Source organism: Macaca fascicularis, chromosome 6 (assembly GCF_037993035.2).
Source record: "Macaca fascicularis isolate 582-1 chromosome 6, T2T-MFA8v1.1".
Lineage (NCBI taxonomy): Eukaryota > Metazoa > Chordata > Mammalia > Primates > Cercopithecidae > Macaca > Macaca fascicularis.
In genome coordinates, this window is record NC_088380.1 from 134,507,829 (window position 1) to 134,525,346 (window position 17,518).

General features: G+C 43.0%; 1 protein-coding gene and 1 long non-coding RNA gene across 4 annotated transcripts in view; one reads left to right on the forward strand and one right to left on the reverse strand.

Moving 5' to 3' along the window:
* Nucleotides 1-17,069, forward strand: part of CCDC192 (coiled-coil domain containing 192) — a 309,467-nt gene extending 292,398 nt beyond the window's left edge. The window contains exon 7 of the mRNA XM_065546710.1: nucleotides 16,615-17,069. Coding sequence (XP_065402782.1) covers nucleotides 16,615-16,901 — 287 coding nt within the window. The 3' untranslated portion in view covers nucleotides 16,902-17,069. The remainder of the gene's footprint in view (nucleotides 1-16,614) is intronic.
* LOC107130062 (uncharacterized) overlaps nucleotides 14,147-17,518 on the reverse strand; it is a 149,014-nt gene continuing 145,642 nt past the window's right edge. For all 3 annotated transcript variants that reach the window (XR_012414045.1, XR_010587592.2, XR_012414046.1), the window contains one exon: nucleotides 14,147-16,653. This is a non-coding gene — a long non-coding RNA (uncharacterized lncRNA). The remainder of the gene's footprint in view (nucleotides 16,654-17,518) is intronic.

Below are 17,518 nucleotides of genomic sequence, written 5' to 3' on the forward strand. Positions count from 1 at the left end.
TAAAATGACATGGATAGGTGCTTTGTAAATGTTTATCTTTCCCCCACTTTCCTTTTATCCCCCTCTTTCCTCTTATCTCACAAGTACAGGGGAGGAAGCTATGGGAAAAAAAAAATCATAGCCATGGAAGTTTTTGACATCTCTAAAAATAATATTATTTTTCTATTATTAATGTACAACACATCTCAAATACATACAACAAAACTTATATACAACAACACAAGCATTTTGCTGAGTATTCCATCCATCCTCTAGACAAGTTTTTATGCCTCTCTAAAGTGCCTTGGATTTGAGTCTAACCTGAAAATAGCTCTGTTACCATTAGCTTTAACAATGTTCTCAAGGAATATAACTTACCTCATAAAGTACATAACTATTGAAAAAAAAAAACCTATGAAAATTAATATTTATAGTAGAATATCAGAAGATTTCCTTAACTAAAAAAAGCTTGTTTGAGTCCCCTCTTGGAGAATTTCTCTATAACTTTGGAATTATCTTTTGTAATTTCAAGATGAAATTGAATCCTGATATGAAAAAAGTAAAATCAAGCTGATAAAATTGGAATGGCATTCCACAAGGAGGAGGAATTGAAAGAAGAGTATTCCACAAGCTGTCCTCAAGAACAGGGCATTTTTATGCTGCCAAGTTAGCTTAGCAGAGACATCCGTGTCCCCCAGCCCATCCTTGAGTCAATTTCTTACTGTTGTTTCATTACAGTAACATTTAAACTAAAAGCAAGTAGCGCAAAGTAAAAGTGAAAGAAAGTTGATAAAAATAAAGTTAGATTTGATCATATTGGAGAAGATTGATAAGCAGTCATTGCTTTTGTCAGTTCTTCCTCTCAAGTGTGCAAGGGCCCTCCCAGTTTGACATTAGTTTTAAGCACTTCAACTCTGCTATTGCTTCTCGTTCGCTTAAACCACTTTCATGGCTCTCCCCCCAAAACCTATTTTTCCCTTGGTATCTTCTGAACTGAACCCTGTAGATTCCAACAATAAATGTCCAAGTGCTCAGGCGTGCCACTACAAAGCCCATTTGTATTATCTTACTACAAGAAAAACTTCAGCCAAATGAAATTAAAAGGTGTTTAATTGAGCAATGAATGATTCACGAATCGGGCAGCCCCCAGAATCACAGCAGATTCAGAGACTCCAGTGCAGCCACGTGGTGGAAGATTTATAGACAAAAAAAGGGAAATGGGGCATACAGAACAGCAGGATTGGTTACAGCTCCGCCTTTGCCTTATTTGAACACAATTTGAACACTCGGCAATGCATGAGTGGTTGAAGTACTGCCGCTGCAATTGGCCAAGACTCAGCTATCATTACAGGTGCATACTCCTGAGTTAGATTTTCAATTTTTGTCTACCTATTAAGCTAGGTTGCAGTTTGTCCTCAAGGACTCAAATGTAGAAGTATGGAGTCCTCAGGCCACATTTAGTTGCTTTAACAATCTGATAAGTGACTCCTCATCAGCTTGTTACTTCCTTGTGGCTATTATATTTCTTAAAGTGACTTAAACTGATGAGGAAACATGGGGTTTGGACATGTCCTTGATAAACTAGTACTGCACAGAGATTGAGAACATACTCTGTGAAACAGAATTATAAGGATGCGGAGGTGAAGGAAGTTGCAGGAGCATGTTGCATGACCTAATAGGGGTGGGGATAATTAGACAAAGTTAAAAGGTATTTAGAAGTTTGAATCAACAGAGCTTTGTGAAAAGACAGATGAAGAGCATGGAGAAACTGGGTAAGAGATAAACTTCAGAGGTTAGATAATGAGTTCAGTTTTTGACATGTTATATCTGAGGTGCTTATAAGATATCTCAGTAGGAGTTTAGAGTCTAGAGCTCAGGTCCGACCTAGAGTTGTAAATTTGGCATTATTCATACCAATAGATTGCAACCAAGACCACGGGGGGCAATGAAATGACCTATAGAGAGGGAGAAGAAAGTTTAAGACGAGGAGTTCAAGAATCTCCATGCAGTCATTGCTCTGAGGAAAAGCTCACAGGGGACCAAAGGAGTAGGCAGGAAGTTTGGAGAAAAAGAATGTCCCGTTACCAAAATGAAGGAAAGAGTGCTCTGTGGAAGACTGTCAACAGGGCAAGTGTTTAGAGGTCAAGTAGGTGAACTTGAAGTAAATCCATTGGATTTGGTGACCTTGGTAACCTCAGTAAGGCCAAGTTTAGTAAGGCCCTTTTGAAAACAAAAATTAGATTGTAATAGGTTGACATAAGAAAAATACAGCAGTCCCCTTTTATGCATGGTTTTGCTTTCTTCAGTCTCAGTTATGTGAAGTAAACCATGGTCTGAAAATAGGTGAGTATAGTACAATAAGATATTGAGAGAGAGAGAGATCATGTTCACATAACTTTTATTATAGTATTTTGTTATAATTGTTCTATTTTACTATTAGTTATTTTTGTTAATCTTTTATTGTGCCTAATTTATAAATTAAACTTTATCAGAGGTATGTGTGTACAGGAAGAAAACACAGTATATATGAAGTTTGGTACTATCTGTGGTTTCAGGCATCCATGGGGGGTCTTGGAACTATCCCCCAAGAATGAGTAGGGACTACTGTAGAGGAAAGGGGAACAGCACAGACAACTCATCCAAGAGGTTTGACTGTGAAGGGGAGAGGAGTGACAGAGTAATAGCTGAAAAGGCATTAAATAGCCTAAGAATTTGATTTTCTGTTTAAAATGGTAGCAATTAAATGTTTAAATGCTTATGGCTTGGAGCCAGTAGAAAGATTAACATTTACAAAGAAGAGAGAACTATAATGGTTTAAGATTCCAGAGGAGGCAGGAGGGTCTGTAATCCAGATCTCTCTGGATGTCTGGAAACCCTCAGTTGCCCTTAGTTGAAATTGAAGTCCACTGGCGACAATGCACTAAATGAGATTTCTGGCTCTCCTATAATGGGTAGATTTTCTTCATTATTCAGATGTTCTTTGTTTTTTCCCTTCTCTATTCATTTCCTGTTGCTACTATGACAAATTATAGTATAATAGCTTAGTAGCTTAAAATGACACAAATTTGTGATCTTATAGTTCTTTTTTTTTTTTTTTTTTTTGAAACAGAGTCTCACTCTGAGTGAAGTGGCGCAAACTTGGCTCACTGCAGCCTCCGCCCCTAGATTCAAGTGGTTCTCCTGCCTCAGTCTCCTGAGTGCCTGGGATTATAGGCACTCACCACTACACCTGGATAATTTCTGTATCTTTAGTAGAGATGGGGTTTCACCATGTTGGTCAGGCTGGTCTCGAACTCAGGTGATCTATCTGCCTCATCGTCCCAAAGTGCTGGGATTACAGGCATGAGCCACCACATCTGGCTGGTGATCTTTCATAGTTCTTATAGATGGAGGTCAAAAGTCCAACAGGTGTCAGCTGACTAAAATCAAGGCATCAACAACATTGTGTTCTTTTTATAAGTTCTAGGGGAACATATCTTTCTTTGCCTTTTCCATCTTCTTTAGGCCACTTACATTCCTTGGCTTGTAGCCCCTGTCTCTATCTTGAGAGCCAGCATTGTGACATTTTCAGATATTTTTCTCTGACTCTGACCCCCTACTTCCCTTTTATCATCTTTGTGATTACATTGGGTCCACCCAGATAATACAAGACTATCTTCCCATCTCAAAATTCTTAATCACATCTGCAAAGTCTCTTTGGTCATATAAAGCAACATATTCAAAGGTTTTGAGGATATCTTTGGGGGGTATCATTCTGGACATCTTTGTGAACAGGCAGTCATTCTGCCTACCACACTTCCCTATTTCTAAAGTACTCTTCCAAGTTTGCTGAGAATTATGGATGGAGCTTCCTCTGCTCTGTGGTTTACATAAGTGAAAATCTCAATAACAAATTTCAGCCATGTCATTCTTAAGTGATAGAGTGACCACCACTCAGAGAATATGTTCTGAGAATTATGTGATGATCCCACTTGGCTGGTACTAGTAGCAATTGATTTCATCATTTTTGGTATTCAGGACAAAATAAATGAACAACAAAAATAAGTTCTGTGCGAACCTGCCGCTGCTGTAGTATCTTTTGCAGTTTATTATGTCTTATGCACACATTTTTAAGCTCCGCCCAAAAGACACTGACTTCAGGCATTCCTTATTTCATAAGGAGGTATCCTGAACTAACCCTTGTGCACCACCAGGAAGAAAAACTTGAAAAAGTCCCACATTTGACACTAGTGCAACATGCAGTCCAAAAGATGTAAAATGGCTGGGCGTGGTGGCTCACACCTGTAATCTAGCACTTTAGGAGGCCAAGGCAGGCAAATCACTTGAGGTCAGGAGTTCAAGACCAGCCTGACCAACATGGTGAAACTCCATCTCTACTAAAAATACAAAATTAGCCAGGCATGGTGGCACGTGCCTATAATCCCAGCTATTCTGGAGGCTGATGCAAGAGAATCACTTGATCCTGGCAGGCGGAGGTTACAGTGAGCCGAGATTGTGCCACTGCACTCCAGCCTGGGTGACAGAATGAGACTCCGTCTCAAACTAAACTAAACTAAACTAAACTAAACTAAAATAAACTAAACGAAAATAAAAATATGTAAAATCATCTTTACTTTTGTACCTTCAATTGACTTTGAGTCCAAACTGATTCATTTTCAGATAAACGTAGAAGCAGTGCTTCATCTATTGTCTTCTGTCTTTCTTCCTTTCATTCAATCTCATGGTCTCTCCCTCCTGGAATTTCCTGACCTCCCACCAGGGACCATTTTTACCTTGTGGTTTCTGGCCAGTCTGCCAGTCACTGCATTCCATCCATTATTCTCTTCAAAGAAACCAGAGTTATAGGAGGAGACTTGAGGTCCTGCTCATAGGAGGAAGTAAGAGAAATTCCAGAAACCCTTTCTTCTGCTCAGATTGACTTCCTCTTGGCAGACCTCAGGTACATTGTTATGCTAACAGTCTTCTCAACCTTATCAAGAACCCCTTCTGTAAAATATTCTGATGTGACCTGAGACCCTGCAGTGGGTGGGAAGGAACCCTGCCCCAGAAAGGAACTGATGAGCTAAGCAAGTTAGCCTAGGGTGTCCTACCCTCAAACCTAATGGAACACTTTGCCCTACTGGTGAGTAGACAGAAGATGGGATACACACTGCACCCTGCCCGCCGGACAATGTTTGGCCACTGGGGCCTACCCCCACCTCCCACAAGCCTACATTCATTTTGCGGCGTCATCTTTGAGACATCATCACTTGCTTTTCCACACAAACGACCAACACCTAGCCACCCTTACCTGTGCTAGCAAAGAGCACACATCTTTCTGTGATACTGTTCTTATCAGTCTTCTTGGACATACGCACTGACTCCAGCAATCTCCAGGAATAAGGGCCTGGATTCAGATTCTCAGGATGAGGGGATTCACCTCCTCCCTGCATGGTGGTGGTAACTGTTAAACTTCTATGGAAGCTAGGGAGTCACTGTGCTTCCACCCCAAATTCCAATGTCTTCCTTCCTCTCCCTCTGGCTCACCCTTCTTTTCCATCCACTACCCATAGGAAGGAAAAGAGAGTCTAAGGAAATAGGTCTGTTCATCCACTGAAACAGAAATGGAAGCAAAAACAGAAACAAACCCCTGACCACTCCGTTTTTTCTGTATGTTCTGGAGATAATTTAGCCAAATTGGAACTGGCAAGATATTGTTGGGATGTAAGCTAATTAAAGCAGGGGGCTGGGTTGCAAGGACCATGGATGCATTCAATCAGCTAGTAACATTTAAAGGCAGAGCTTTGTCAAGTAGCCAGCACAATAGATGTGCTCTCCCTCCTCCAGCTGTGCATATTGCAGCCTTGTCAAGAATAGGCTTGCCTGGTGATTTCTGGCCCACCTGTTAGGATGTACCAAATCTTGGTTCACCATAAATCTTGCAGGTCAGCAGAAATTCACTTGTAGAAACCTGGCTGATCATCAGACTTTCTTGGGAAGCTCTGTAAAAATATAGATTCCCAGGCACCCACCTAGATTTGCTCAAGCAGAATTTCAAGGATGAGATCTTGGATTCTCCATATTAACAGGTATTTCCCAGTGCCAGCCTTGGGGTACCATTTTTACATCTTATAGAAATCTAAATCCCAGATTGGGAAGACATCTGGGGGATCAATTTTCTAATTTTCTGTTTTCTATCAAAAAAGAAGTAAACTTAGCAATGCTACATGAAATGAAATGACAACAGTTTTTGTGGTGTGTGTGTGCTTTTGTGTGTGTGTGTGTGTGTGTGAGATGGAGTTTCACTCTTGTTGCCCACGCTGGAGTGCAATGGCACAATCTTGGCTCACTGCAACCTCCGTCTTTCGAGTTCAAGTGATTCTCCCACCTCAGCCTCCCTAGTAGCTGGGATTACAGACATGCGTCACCACGCCCAGCTAAGTTTGTATTTTTAGTAGAGACAGGGTTTCTCCACGTTGGTCAGGCTGGTCTCCAACTCCCAACTTCAGGTGATCTGCCCACCTCGACCTCCTAAAGTGCTGGGATTACAGGCATGAGCCACTGCGCCTGGCCACCAGTTTATTTTTTGTAATGCAGTAGTGAAAGCATTATTTGAAGAAAAAACACCCCTGGGGAGGGAATCTAGGATATTGTTGTATCCATCCTAATGATACAGCAATTGTAACCTTTGGACCGATGCTCTCTTAAGTGATTTGTGTTATATATGCACTTAACTTTCATTTATTTATTCACTTGACAAATTACCACCACTACAATCCATGCACTATTTTGGGCACAGGGGATACAGTACTGAACGAAACAGTAAAAAAAAGCTCTGCTTTCATGGAGCTTTCATTCCACTAGGGGAGAGAGACTGCAAACAAGGTAAAAACAAAATCTAGAAGAGTCAGATACAGCATGTCAGTAAAAACAAGGCAGAAAACAAGGATGTGAAGTGTTCAGCAATGGGGCTTGGGTTGAAATTGTAGGTAGGATGGCCAGGGAAGGCTTCATTGTGTGAAGGTGACTTTGGAGAGTGAAGACCTGAAGGAATTGAGAGAGCTAGCCATGTAAGCATCAGGTGTACAATTGTGCAGGCAGAAGAAATAGCAAATGCAAAGGTCCTGGGATAAGAACATGCCAGGCCTGGTGAAACAGCAATGAGAATTGTGGAAATGTAGCAGAGGAAATGTTGCATTTACTCTGGAGAGGAGGAAGGAGGAATAGGTTACGTGCTATTGAAGTAAAGGGGTCCCAGATCACATAGGACCTTGCAGGTCAGTGTGAAACTTTGGTCTGCATGAGATGAAAAGTCACTGGAGGATTGTAGGCAAGAATGTCAAGACCTGACTTATATTTTAATGGGACCTTTCTGTGCAGAGTTGAAACCAGACTAAAGTAGCAGAAGCAGGGTGACCAGAGAGGAAGCTATTGCAATACTTAAACACTAGGCGAGAGGGAATTACCACTTAAATAAATGATGACAATAGGTACTGGAGTGAGTATATGCCACAGAGTGAGCATAAGAAGGAAGATAGGAATCTGTATTTCTCTTGGTCTGCTTAGCTCCCACACACCTCTCACAGTAGGAGCATCTAATTGCCACATGAGTGATGCTAGTGGTTAGAGACAAGTGTTTTTCATTCATTCTATGTGTTCACTAAACAGTAAACAAGTCCTAGAAGTGTCTTCAGCAGCCAGACCCCTCACTCTGGTCTGGAGACTGGTGGAGTACTAGGGTCTGAATGTTTGTGGCCCTCCAAAATACATATGTTGACATCCAATCCCCAGTGGGTTGCTATTAAAAGGTGACGTCTTTAGGAGGTGACTAGGTCATGAGGGAAGAGCCCTCATGGATGGGAGTAATGCTTTATAAAAGAATCTTGAGGGAGCCTGTTGGCTTTTCCACCATGTACGGACACAGCTGGGAGGCACCATCTACGAGGATACGGTCCTCACTAGACAATGAATGTGTCGGTACTTTGATCTTCAACTTTCCAGTCTCCAGAACTATGAGAAATAAAATTATGTTGTTTATAAACTAAGGCCGCCTAAGCAGACTAAGATATGCAGGCACCACAACTTCTTGAGGCCCAGATGAGCAGTAAGCAAGAACTGCTTCCTACATGGTCTCTCTTGCCTCTTGTTTTCCTTGTCATTGGGTGTTCTACATGCTCTCTGATCCACTATTCTCAGGAGCACTACCCCATGTCATTCAGGCTGCAGCCCTTCCATCATGGTCTCAACTAAGTATTGTTCCCTTCTAAAGCACTCACAGAAACAGAGCTTCTTAAAATCTCAGGTTTGGGCCTGCTGCTAGGTGAAAACGTATATTCCTTCCAGTGTGCCATTGCATTTCAAATTTTTCCTCTAAAATATAACTATTATAAGACTGATGTTCATTATGAAATATTATAAAAAATTCCTAGCTAATATTATACTACATTTTAATTCTTTTTAGTGACCAAATCTCTTTGCCAATCAATTCTATTCTTATAATGCTGCTTGCTTTTTCCAAATCAATGAACACATGCCTACTTCAGATGGATCCTAAATGTTCACAGCTTTAGTGGAAGGAAATTGAAGTACCTTTGAAGTCAGTCATTTGGCACTATAGAGATTGGCCTCTTTACAAATAAAAACATTAAAAGGGGGAAGATAGATTAAACCTCAAGACATAGGACTAATCTGATTTTCAAAAAGAAAAATATTTGTACTACAATACAAAAAAAGTGAATCATTTATTTCAGAGAATAGCCATTTGCAAACGTTCAGTGTAAAAATCTAGAGAAGGATAGAAAACCTAAAAAGTTGTTTTGTTTAGGTTTGTTAATTTAAGTGGGAGGGATATATTTCTAAAGAATATGTCCTAAAGGTGTGTGGACTGTGCAAGTGAACCTGGACTCTGTGGTGGTTGCTGACAAATAAAACACAACTTTCGAAACCAGCGTGTAGTGAGTCAGAGTGATGGGCATTTGTACAGAAGAGGAAGCTGACATTGTCCTTTAGGCCAAACAGCAATCCTGGGTGGCTCTGGTGGAATGAGGTATTTAATCACCTCACCCACCGGTGATCCTTGTTGAGTCTTTCTTGTTGTGTCAATACTTGGCAGCCTTAGTCATTTGCTTGAAAGGCAGAGAGAAAAGTAAACTTCCAGCTGAGGTGTTTGTTTAGGCTAATCCCGAATTTTATTAACTCAGTGCTGCCCCTCCCCTACTCCACTGTGAAGCTGCAGCTGTGGGAGCTAACATTTTATCTTATTTATTCTCTATGTGCAGGTTCCCAAACATAATTATTGGCTGAATGAATTAACTTCTTGGACTCGTGAAGCAATGTTTTCACTTATTCTAGGTCTGTTGACCTAATATGAAACCACTCCTTCTTGCTCTGATTAGCAACAAGTGGTGCCCTACTGTCCTCCCAGTCTATGTTTGGCGGCGTTCCCACTGTCAGGTCTCTCTGTAACAGTGTGCAACTGCAGTGATCACAAAATGCAGATTTTTAACTCATTGATTACAATTGGCAGCCAACCTCTGAAGAGCTGGAGGGACACCAGTGACTGAGAGCCACTTGCTTAGAAAATTATCAAAGAGAGGTCAGGCATGATGGCTCACGCCTGTAATCCCAGTACTTTGGGACGTCCAAGGCAGGTGGATCACCTGAGGTTGGGAGTTCGAGACCATCCTGGTCAACATGGAGAAACCCTGTCTCTACTAAAAATACAAAATTAGCCGGGTGTTGTGGTACACGCCTGTAATCCCAGCTACTCAGGAGGCTGAGTCAGGAGAATCGCTTGAACCCGGGAGGCAGAGTTTGCGGTGAGCCAAGATTGTGCCATTGCCCTCCAGCCTGGGCAACAAGAGCGAAACTCCGTTTCAGAAAAAGAAAAGAATCAAAGAGATGTTACAGAAATAATTCCTATAATGGGTAGCAGGTGAGACTGGATCACCCCAAAAATATAGTCAACTTGTCAGGCCTCTGAGCTCAAGCCTGCACGTATACATCCAGATGGACTGAAGCAAGTGAAGAATCACAAAAGTAGTGAAAATGGCCGGTTCCTGCCTTAACTGATGATATTACCTTGTAAAACTCCTTCTCCTGGCTCAGAAGTTCCCTCACTGAGCACCTTGAGACCCCCGCCCCTACCCTCAAGAGAAAAACCCCCTTTGACTGTAATTTTCCACTACCCACCCAAATCCTATAAAACGGCCCCACCCCTATCTCCCTTCGAGGACTCTCTCTTTGGATTCAACCCGCCTGCACCCAGGTGATTAAAAAGCTTTACTGCTCACACAAAGTCTGTTTGGTGGTCTCTTCACATGGACGCGCATGACACAACTCTTAGTCTCTTAAGGTACTCCTTCAACTACAGTCGCCTCTATTGTTACCTATTTAGCCATTATTAGTCATTTTTGATGTAACTCGCGCATGTCACTTTTCTCAGAGCATGAAGGTTTTGAGGTTATGAAGAACAGGAAGCTGGAAACGGCCAAAGGCAATGTATTTTGTTCTGGGCCTTTGGTCTTTCAAGGCTGACATAGAAAAGTGGGTACAGCCTGGGTCAGCCAAAGGCAGAATGTGGGACTGCCTCTTCTCTCACTAAATCTTTCTAACCCTGCCCAACTCCCACCGCCCATCCCCTATAGCCTTTTTACGAGGACCCTAAACCCTCATTCTCAGTCCTGACTTACATCTCTTTTAAGTAATGGTAGAAAGAGGTAAAATGATGAAAAATGATGTATGACTGTAAAAACCCCTGCAGTAGTGGCGAAAGTGATGAGTTTATACCCTCATTGTTGCTAATCAGGTTTTTCCTCCCTGTCTCACATAGAAGAGCCTTTCTTGTTGCAATCTCTGGGTTTCCTGGATCCTGTGGGTGTGGGGTTAAGGCTGAGATGATCTGGTCAGATAACAGCACCTCCAGGCTTCAGGGAGCACCACCTTGGCAAGACTGAGCTTCCAGCAGGAGCCTATGAGAGACCACAGCTGTGTGAAGTGTGGGACATATAGAGCTGTCAGGACTTTGGGGACATACATCACTTACTGTTACAGACGAGGGAGATGAGATGGGGGAAAAGGAGGGAGATGGTTAGTGAGAGATTCTAGAAAACTCACTGGGGTGGCCTTGGGCACTTTCCAATACAAATAGGACATGAGGCTCTTGAAGTCCCCCACTTTGCAGAAGAGTTTTAAACACTTTAGTTGTAATGTGTTTAGAAATGGAACAAAATATTTGTTTTACATGTGTAAATAGACTAGTAGTAAAATATACTTGTATGAGAATTTTTATTTTTAGTATGTCTTTAGGTTGTCTATTCGCATTTTCATTTAATACATGAGAACAATACAGTGGGAATCCTCATGCCATCTCTCTTTTTTCAGCATCTACTCTACCCCTTATCTGACTGTCCTCTTCTTGTGCTATGGACTGAATTATATTCCCATCAAAATTCCTGTGTTGAAACCCTAGCCCCCGACTAGATGGCATTTGGAGATTGCGTCTGTGGAAATAATTAGGCTTGGATGAGCCTTTCATGATGCAGCCAGTGCCCTTATAAGAGATATGAGAGAGTTTTTGGTCTCTTTCTTTCTGCCATGTGAGTGTGTCCGGAATTGGGGGGTTCTTCCTCTCACTGACTTCAAGAATGAAGCTGCAGACCCTCGTGGTGCGTGTTACAGTTCTTAAAAATGGTGTGTCTGGAGTTTGTTCCTTCAGACATTCAGATGTGTCTGGAACTTCTTTCTTCTGTTGGGTTCATGGTCTCACTGTCAGGAGTGAAACTGCAAACCTTGGTGATGAGTGTTATAGCTCTTATAGGCAGCGCGTCCAGGGTTGTTCATTCTACCCGGTGGGTTCGTGGTTTCTTTGCCTTCAGGAGCGAAGCGCAGACCTCCATGGTGAGTGTTATGGCTCATAAAGGCAGTGTAGGCCCGAACAGTGAATAGCAGCAAGATTTATTGCAAACAGTGAAACAACAAGGTTGAACTACACTCCAGCGGGTTGCCATGCCTGGCTCGGGCAGCCTGCTTTTATTCCCTTATCTGACCCTACCCACATCCTACTGATTAGTCCATTTTACAGAGAGCTGATTGGTCCATTTTGACAGAGTGCTGATTGGTGCATTTACAATCCTTGAGCTAGAGACAGAGTCACAGAGTGCTAGTCCTCCAAGTCTCCACTAGGTTAGCTAGATATAGAGTACCAATTGGTGTATTTACAAACCCTGAGCTAGACAGAGTGCTGATTGGTGTATTTACAAACCCTGAGCTAGATGCAGAGTGCTGATTAGTGCATGTACAATCCTTGAGCTAGACACAGAGTGCTAAAGGGAAAAATTCTCCAAGTCCCCACTAGGTTAGCTAGATACAGAGTGCTGACTGGTGCACATACAATCCTCAGGCTAGATATAAAAGTTCTCCAAGTCCCCATCCGGTTCAGGAGCCCAGCTGGCTTCACCCACTGGATCCTGCACCGGGAGCTGCCCGCCAGTCCCGAGCTGCACGTGCACTCCTCAGCCCTTGGGCTGTCCATGGGACCAGGCGCCGTGGAACAGGGGGCGGCGCCCCTTGGGGAGGCTCAGCACAGGAGCCCACCGCAGGGGGCAGTTCAGACATGGCGGGCTGCAGATCCCGAGCCCTGCCCCGCGGGGAGGCAGCTAAACCCTGTGAGAATTTGAGAATTTGAGTGCAGTGCTGGTGGGCCGGCCCTGCTGGGGGACCTGGTGCAACCTCCGCAGCTACTGGCCTGGGTGCTAAGCCCCTCACTGCCCTTGGCGGGCACCACCGGCCGGCAGCTCCGTGTGCAGGGCCCGGTGAGCCTGTGCCCCTGCCCGCCGGAACTCGCACTGGCCCGCGAGTGCCCTGCATAGCCCCGGTTCCCGCCTGCGCCTCTCCTTCCACACCTCCCGGCAAGCAGAGGGAGGAGGCTCCGGCCTCAGCCAGCCCAGAGAGGGGCTCCCACGGTGCGGTGGCAGGCTGAAGGGCTCCTCAAGCGCAACCAGAGTGGACGCTGAGGCTGAGGAGGCGCTGAGAGTGAGGGCTGCTAGCACATTGTCACCTCTCATAAGGACGCAGCATAAAGGTGGCCAGGAAGAGAGTCCTCACCAGAACCTGACCATCCTGACACCCTGATCTGAGACTTGCAGCCCCCAGAACTATAAAAAATAAATGTTTCTTGTTTAAGCCACCCCATCTGTGGTACTTTGTGATAACAGCCCGAGCTGCCTAGACACCCGCTTCTCCTCTCATTTTCTTTCTACTGTCTCGCTGTAATACTCTCTTCCAGAAGGAGGATGTGGTGCTGGTGACCCTGACTGCCTATGCAATGCCACTTTGCTGCATTTTTGCTGCTGTATCATTAGAGCTGGATGAACTCTACCTATATTGCATTGTCTAAAAACTTTTTGACCAGTTTGACCAGGGGTGGCACTAAACTCCTTTTTCTTCATTGTACACATCCACTAAAAACAACTCATTCTAAAAGCAGAGGAAAAACTAGGGAGAGAAAACATGGAAGGAGAAGTCAAAGAGGAAGATGTCAGACAGGCACAGTGAGGCTCCAATGCACCCCCCTCCACCCCTGCCCCCTGCGGAGGCCCTGCATCCCCCGCTGCTCACTGCTCCCCTCCTTGGCATCTTCCCTGGCTACTTTGCTGCCATTTTTCTTCTCCCACTCCTGATGAAACTCGCTTCAACCCATCTGAATCAGTTTCTTATGTAGTTTAAGGAGTAGCTTAGGGACTGAGAGAAACATCACTGTCAGTCACGGATACAAAAGCCTGCTACCTGGATACCTACACACCTGCTTAAGGTGGTGCAGCTTTGCTGTGGTAGTGCATTCAGGCAAGAAATCACCCATTCCTCGGTAAATAAAATTAATTGGCAGTCATCACTTTTTATCAAACTTTGATTTCCATGACTCCATCCTCTGGGGTGACAGAAAAATGATCTCTGTGCCAATGGTTGAGGACCAGAAATCCTCCCTCTCAAATAATATCTGTGCAGGTTAACTAGAGCCATCTCCAGCTAATATATCCACCTGGGTTTCAGAAAGTGCTCATCTGGAAGGAAATGCTAGCCCAACACATTATCCAACAGAAATATAATGGGAGCCACAAATGCAAGCCATGTATTTTACATTTTCTAGGAGCCACATTTTTTAAAACATAAAAATAAGTCAGTGAAATTATTTTAAAAATACATTTTCTTTAATACAATATATTCTAAATATGTTAATGCATAAGCAATATAGAAAATTTGAAGTATTTAACATTTGTTAAACTAAAATCTTCCAGTCAACTGTGTATTTTACGTTAAAGCACATCTCTATTCAGACTAGCTACATTCCATTGCTTAATGGTCACATGTGACTAGTGACTATTGTATTGGACAGCACAGCTCCAGCCAAATGAAAGGAAAGGTGAGACCTTGGCATATCTGGAGATGAGAAAGGCCTCCTGCCATATGGACTCCCTCTCCTAGGCTGGAAAACACAGGCTTATCCCAGAGGCAATGAACTGAATGCTCTTTTGAAATTTGAGATGTTTTCCCATTGCTTGTTAACTTATGAAAGGTACTGAAACCAACATCTTTTTTTTTTTTTTTTTTTTTTTTTTTGAAATGGAGTCTCACTCTGTTGCCCAGGCTGGAGTGCTGTGGCGCAATCTCAGCTCACTGCAACCTCCACCTCCCGGGTTCAAGCGATTCTCGAGCCTCAGCCTCTTGAGTAGCTGGGATTACAGGTGTGCACCACCACACGTAGCTAATATTTGTGTTTTTAGTAGAGATGAGGTTTCACTATTTGGCCAGGCTGGTCTTGAACTTCCGATCTCAAGTGATCCACCTGCTTCAGCCTCCCAAAGTGCTGGGATTACAGGCGTGAGCCACCATGCCCCACCTTCAAACCAACATCTTAAATATTGTTATAATTTTAAATATTCTAACAGAAATTCAGAACAAAAATTTCCCCACGGGTTCTTAAATGTTAGTAAGGTGCCAATAATTTCTAAGAGCAGAGAATAGCTTGATGTCTGTCTCCTCTTAACACTTTTGTGAAGCCAAAAGCACCCTGCCCACTATGCAATGTGCTGCCAAAGATTTTACCCCTTGATCCCTTGGGAACGTGATGACTGTCAATTAATTTTATTTGTTGAGAAATGGGTTATTTTTATGCTCTTTTGCCTGCATGCACTACTACAGCAAAGGTGGTCCATTTTCAGCAGGTGTGTAGGAACCTAATAATAGCAGGCTTTTGTATCTGAGACTGACAGTAATGTTTCTCTCAGGTGAAGCCGTGAGATTTATTTTCACTGGGAATCTCATAAATTCAGGACCTCAATTGTAACAATCTACCATGGAGACCATGCATCAGGTTCATTCATACATGCCATTAGCTCCATTAGGGCTGAAATGATACCCAAGCCCTTGACATCTCTTCCTACTTACACCTAAGTCTGCCTTTTATATAGCTCAGAGACATTTAATGCTGGAAATTTCTACAGTGGTAGGGTACTGCTAAAGGCTAGTAAGATGGACTTGAGTTTAAGGAGCTACATTTTTTGATGGGCTAGAGAGGTGTGTTTTCAAGGACTCCTTATGGCCACTCATCTTTTATCTCTTTGTTGGAACCTCTGTCCTTAATTACTCAGGCCTTTATCCTCATCTGAGGGGTTAACTGATAGAAATTGATAAAGGATAAGCTTTCATGTCCAAGAGGTATTTGTGATTTTATTAAGAAGTGCCAAAAAGACTTCAGGCCTAAAAGAAATGAATCTGTATGGGAAATACCATGCTAATAGAGTTTTCTTGGATCACCTCAAATTGCACCCTTGCCGACTTTAAAGCTCACTTGGGTTAAGAAACTGGTCTTTCTTCATTATCGCTTGCCCCAGAAAGGGCATGGCAAACTTTTCGCTATTCATTTATTTATTTATTTAGAGACGGAGTCTTGCTCTGTCGCCCAGGCTGAAGTGCGGTAGCATGATCTCCGCTCACTGCAAACTCTGCCTTCCAGGATCATGCCATTCTCCTGCCTCAGCCTCCCGAGTAGCTGGGACTAAAGGCACCCGCCACCACGCCTGGCTAATTTTTTGTATTTTTAGTAGAGACGGGATTTCACCGTGTTAGCCAGGATGGTCTCGATCTCCTGACTTTGTGATCCGCCTGCCTCCGCCTCCCAAAGTGCTGGGATTACAGGCATGAGCCTCTGTGCCCAAATCTCATTTTTTATTTTAATTGAATTAAAATTCAAATCAAAGCATAATTCTACTCGATCATAGCTCTTGTGAAAGATTCTGAGGGAAAAGAATAACATGAAATTTGGGATGGCTGTTGTTTGTAGATTGGATTTTCATGGATGGATGAATCATTCCCATGGTTAATTGAAAGTTAAATGCATATAAACAAGAGTTGGCAAAGGCTGATTCTGAACACTCTCAAGAGGCTCCCAAGTTTTGTTTTGTTTCTTTTTTCATGAGCACCCAGAATCTTTCCTCTCACTGGATCCAGATTTTATTCTCAGGGTATCTAACCAGATGACGCAACATCTGTGCTCTCTTTTAAGAACGTGAGAAATGAAGCTTTTTCATTTTTCTTCTCTTCAGCTTCTGGGAAATCTAATCAAAACTTCTCAGACTTTCCTTTTCTTGTTTGCTTTAGAAGACAGCTCGCTGGAAGGGTTCTGTGGAGGTCTCCCACCTGTGGAAGAAGGTGATAGAAAAATTAGCCTGATAATGGAACTGTCGACCCAGGTTTCCCTTCAGACTGAGAGGATCACTCAGCTGAAAGAAGTTTTGGAGGAAAAGGAAAGGAAGATTCAGCAGCTGGAAGCTGAGCGGAGTCCCCATCCTCCCCAAGAGGTCAAGGACCCTCCAGGATGTTTACCAGAAGCCCCAGTTTTCTCTACTGATGACGTCCCTCCTGTGGTCTCTGATGAGAATTTGTAAAGATTCCCAGTAAGAAAACAATAAAAGTTTATTAAGTGTCATCCAGGTAAAGTCCGATCCCAAGTAGTGTTCTAGGTGACAAACTCAAGTACAAGTTCATGCATTTGACTGTATACTATAATGTTTGTATTGGAAGGAAACAAATTAAAGGAAATGTTCAGGAGCAAACACTGCATGTTTTCCCTTCGGACAGCAATCGTCACGTAAACCGCACAGCTGTAGAATACTATGTTTTTAGACATTTCTGGTAGCAGTAGGGGAGGGAAGAAAACAAAACTAGACAGATGGTGAAAGAACTTAGCATTATCCTCTTACCAGAGATTTGTCACACTGCAAGGGAGGGGCGGCACCGACCCCATTTAGTATGCAGCTCTATTGTGAACAGAAAGCTGTCACAGAGGGCCAGTTTCAAACTGGTGAATGCGCGGGTCTTTAGCAGGAGCTAAAGAGCAGGAGCTGTCAGCAGAGTAAATAGCCATGAGGTCTGTCCTTTCATGTCCTCAGGAGTTGATTTCTTTATGACATGCATTTTATTAACATTAGCAAGGATAGAAAGGAAATAAAACTAAAGCAATAAAAAAAAAATTAAAAATGGGTGAATCAAAGCTGCAGTCCTT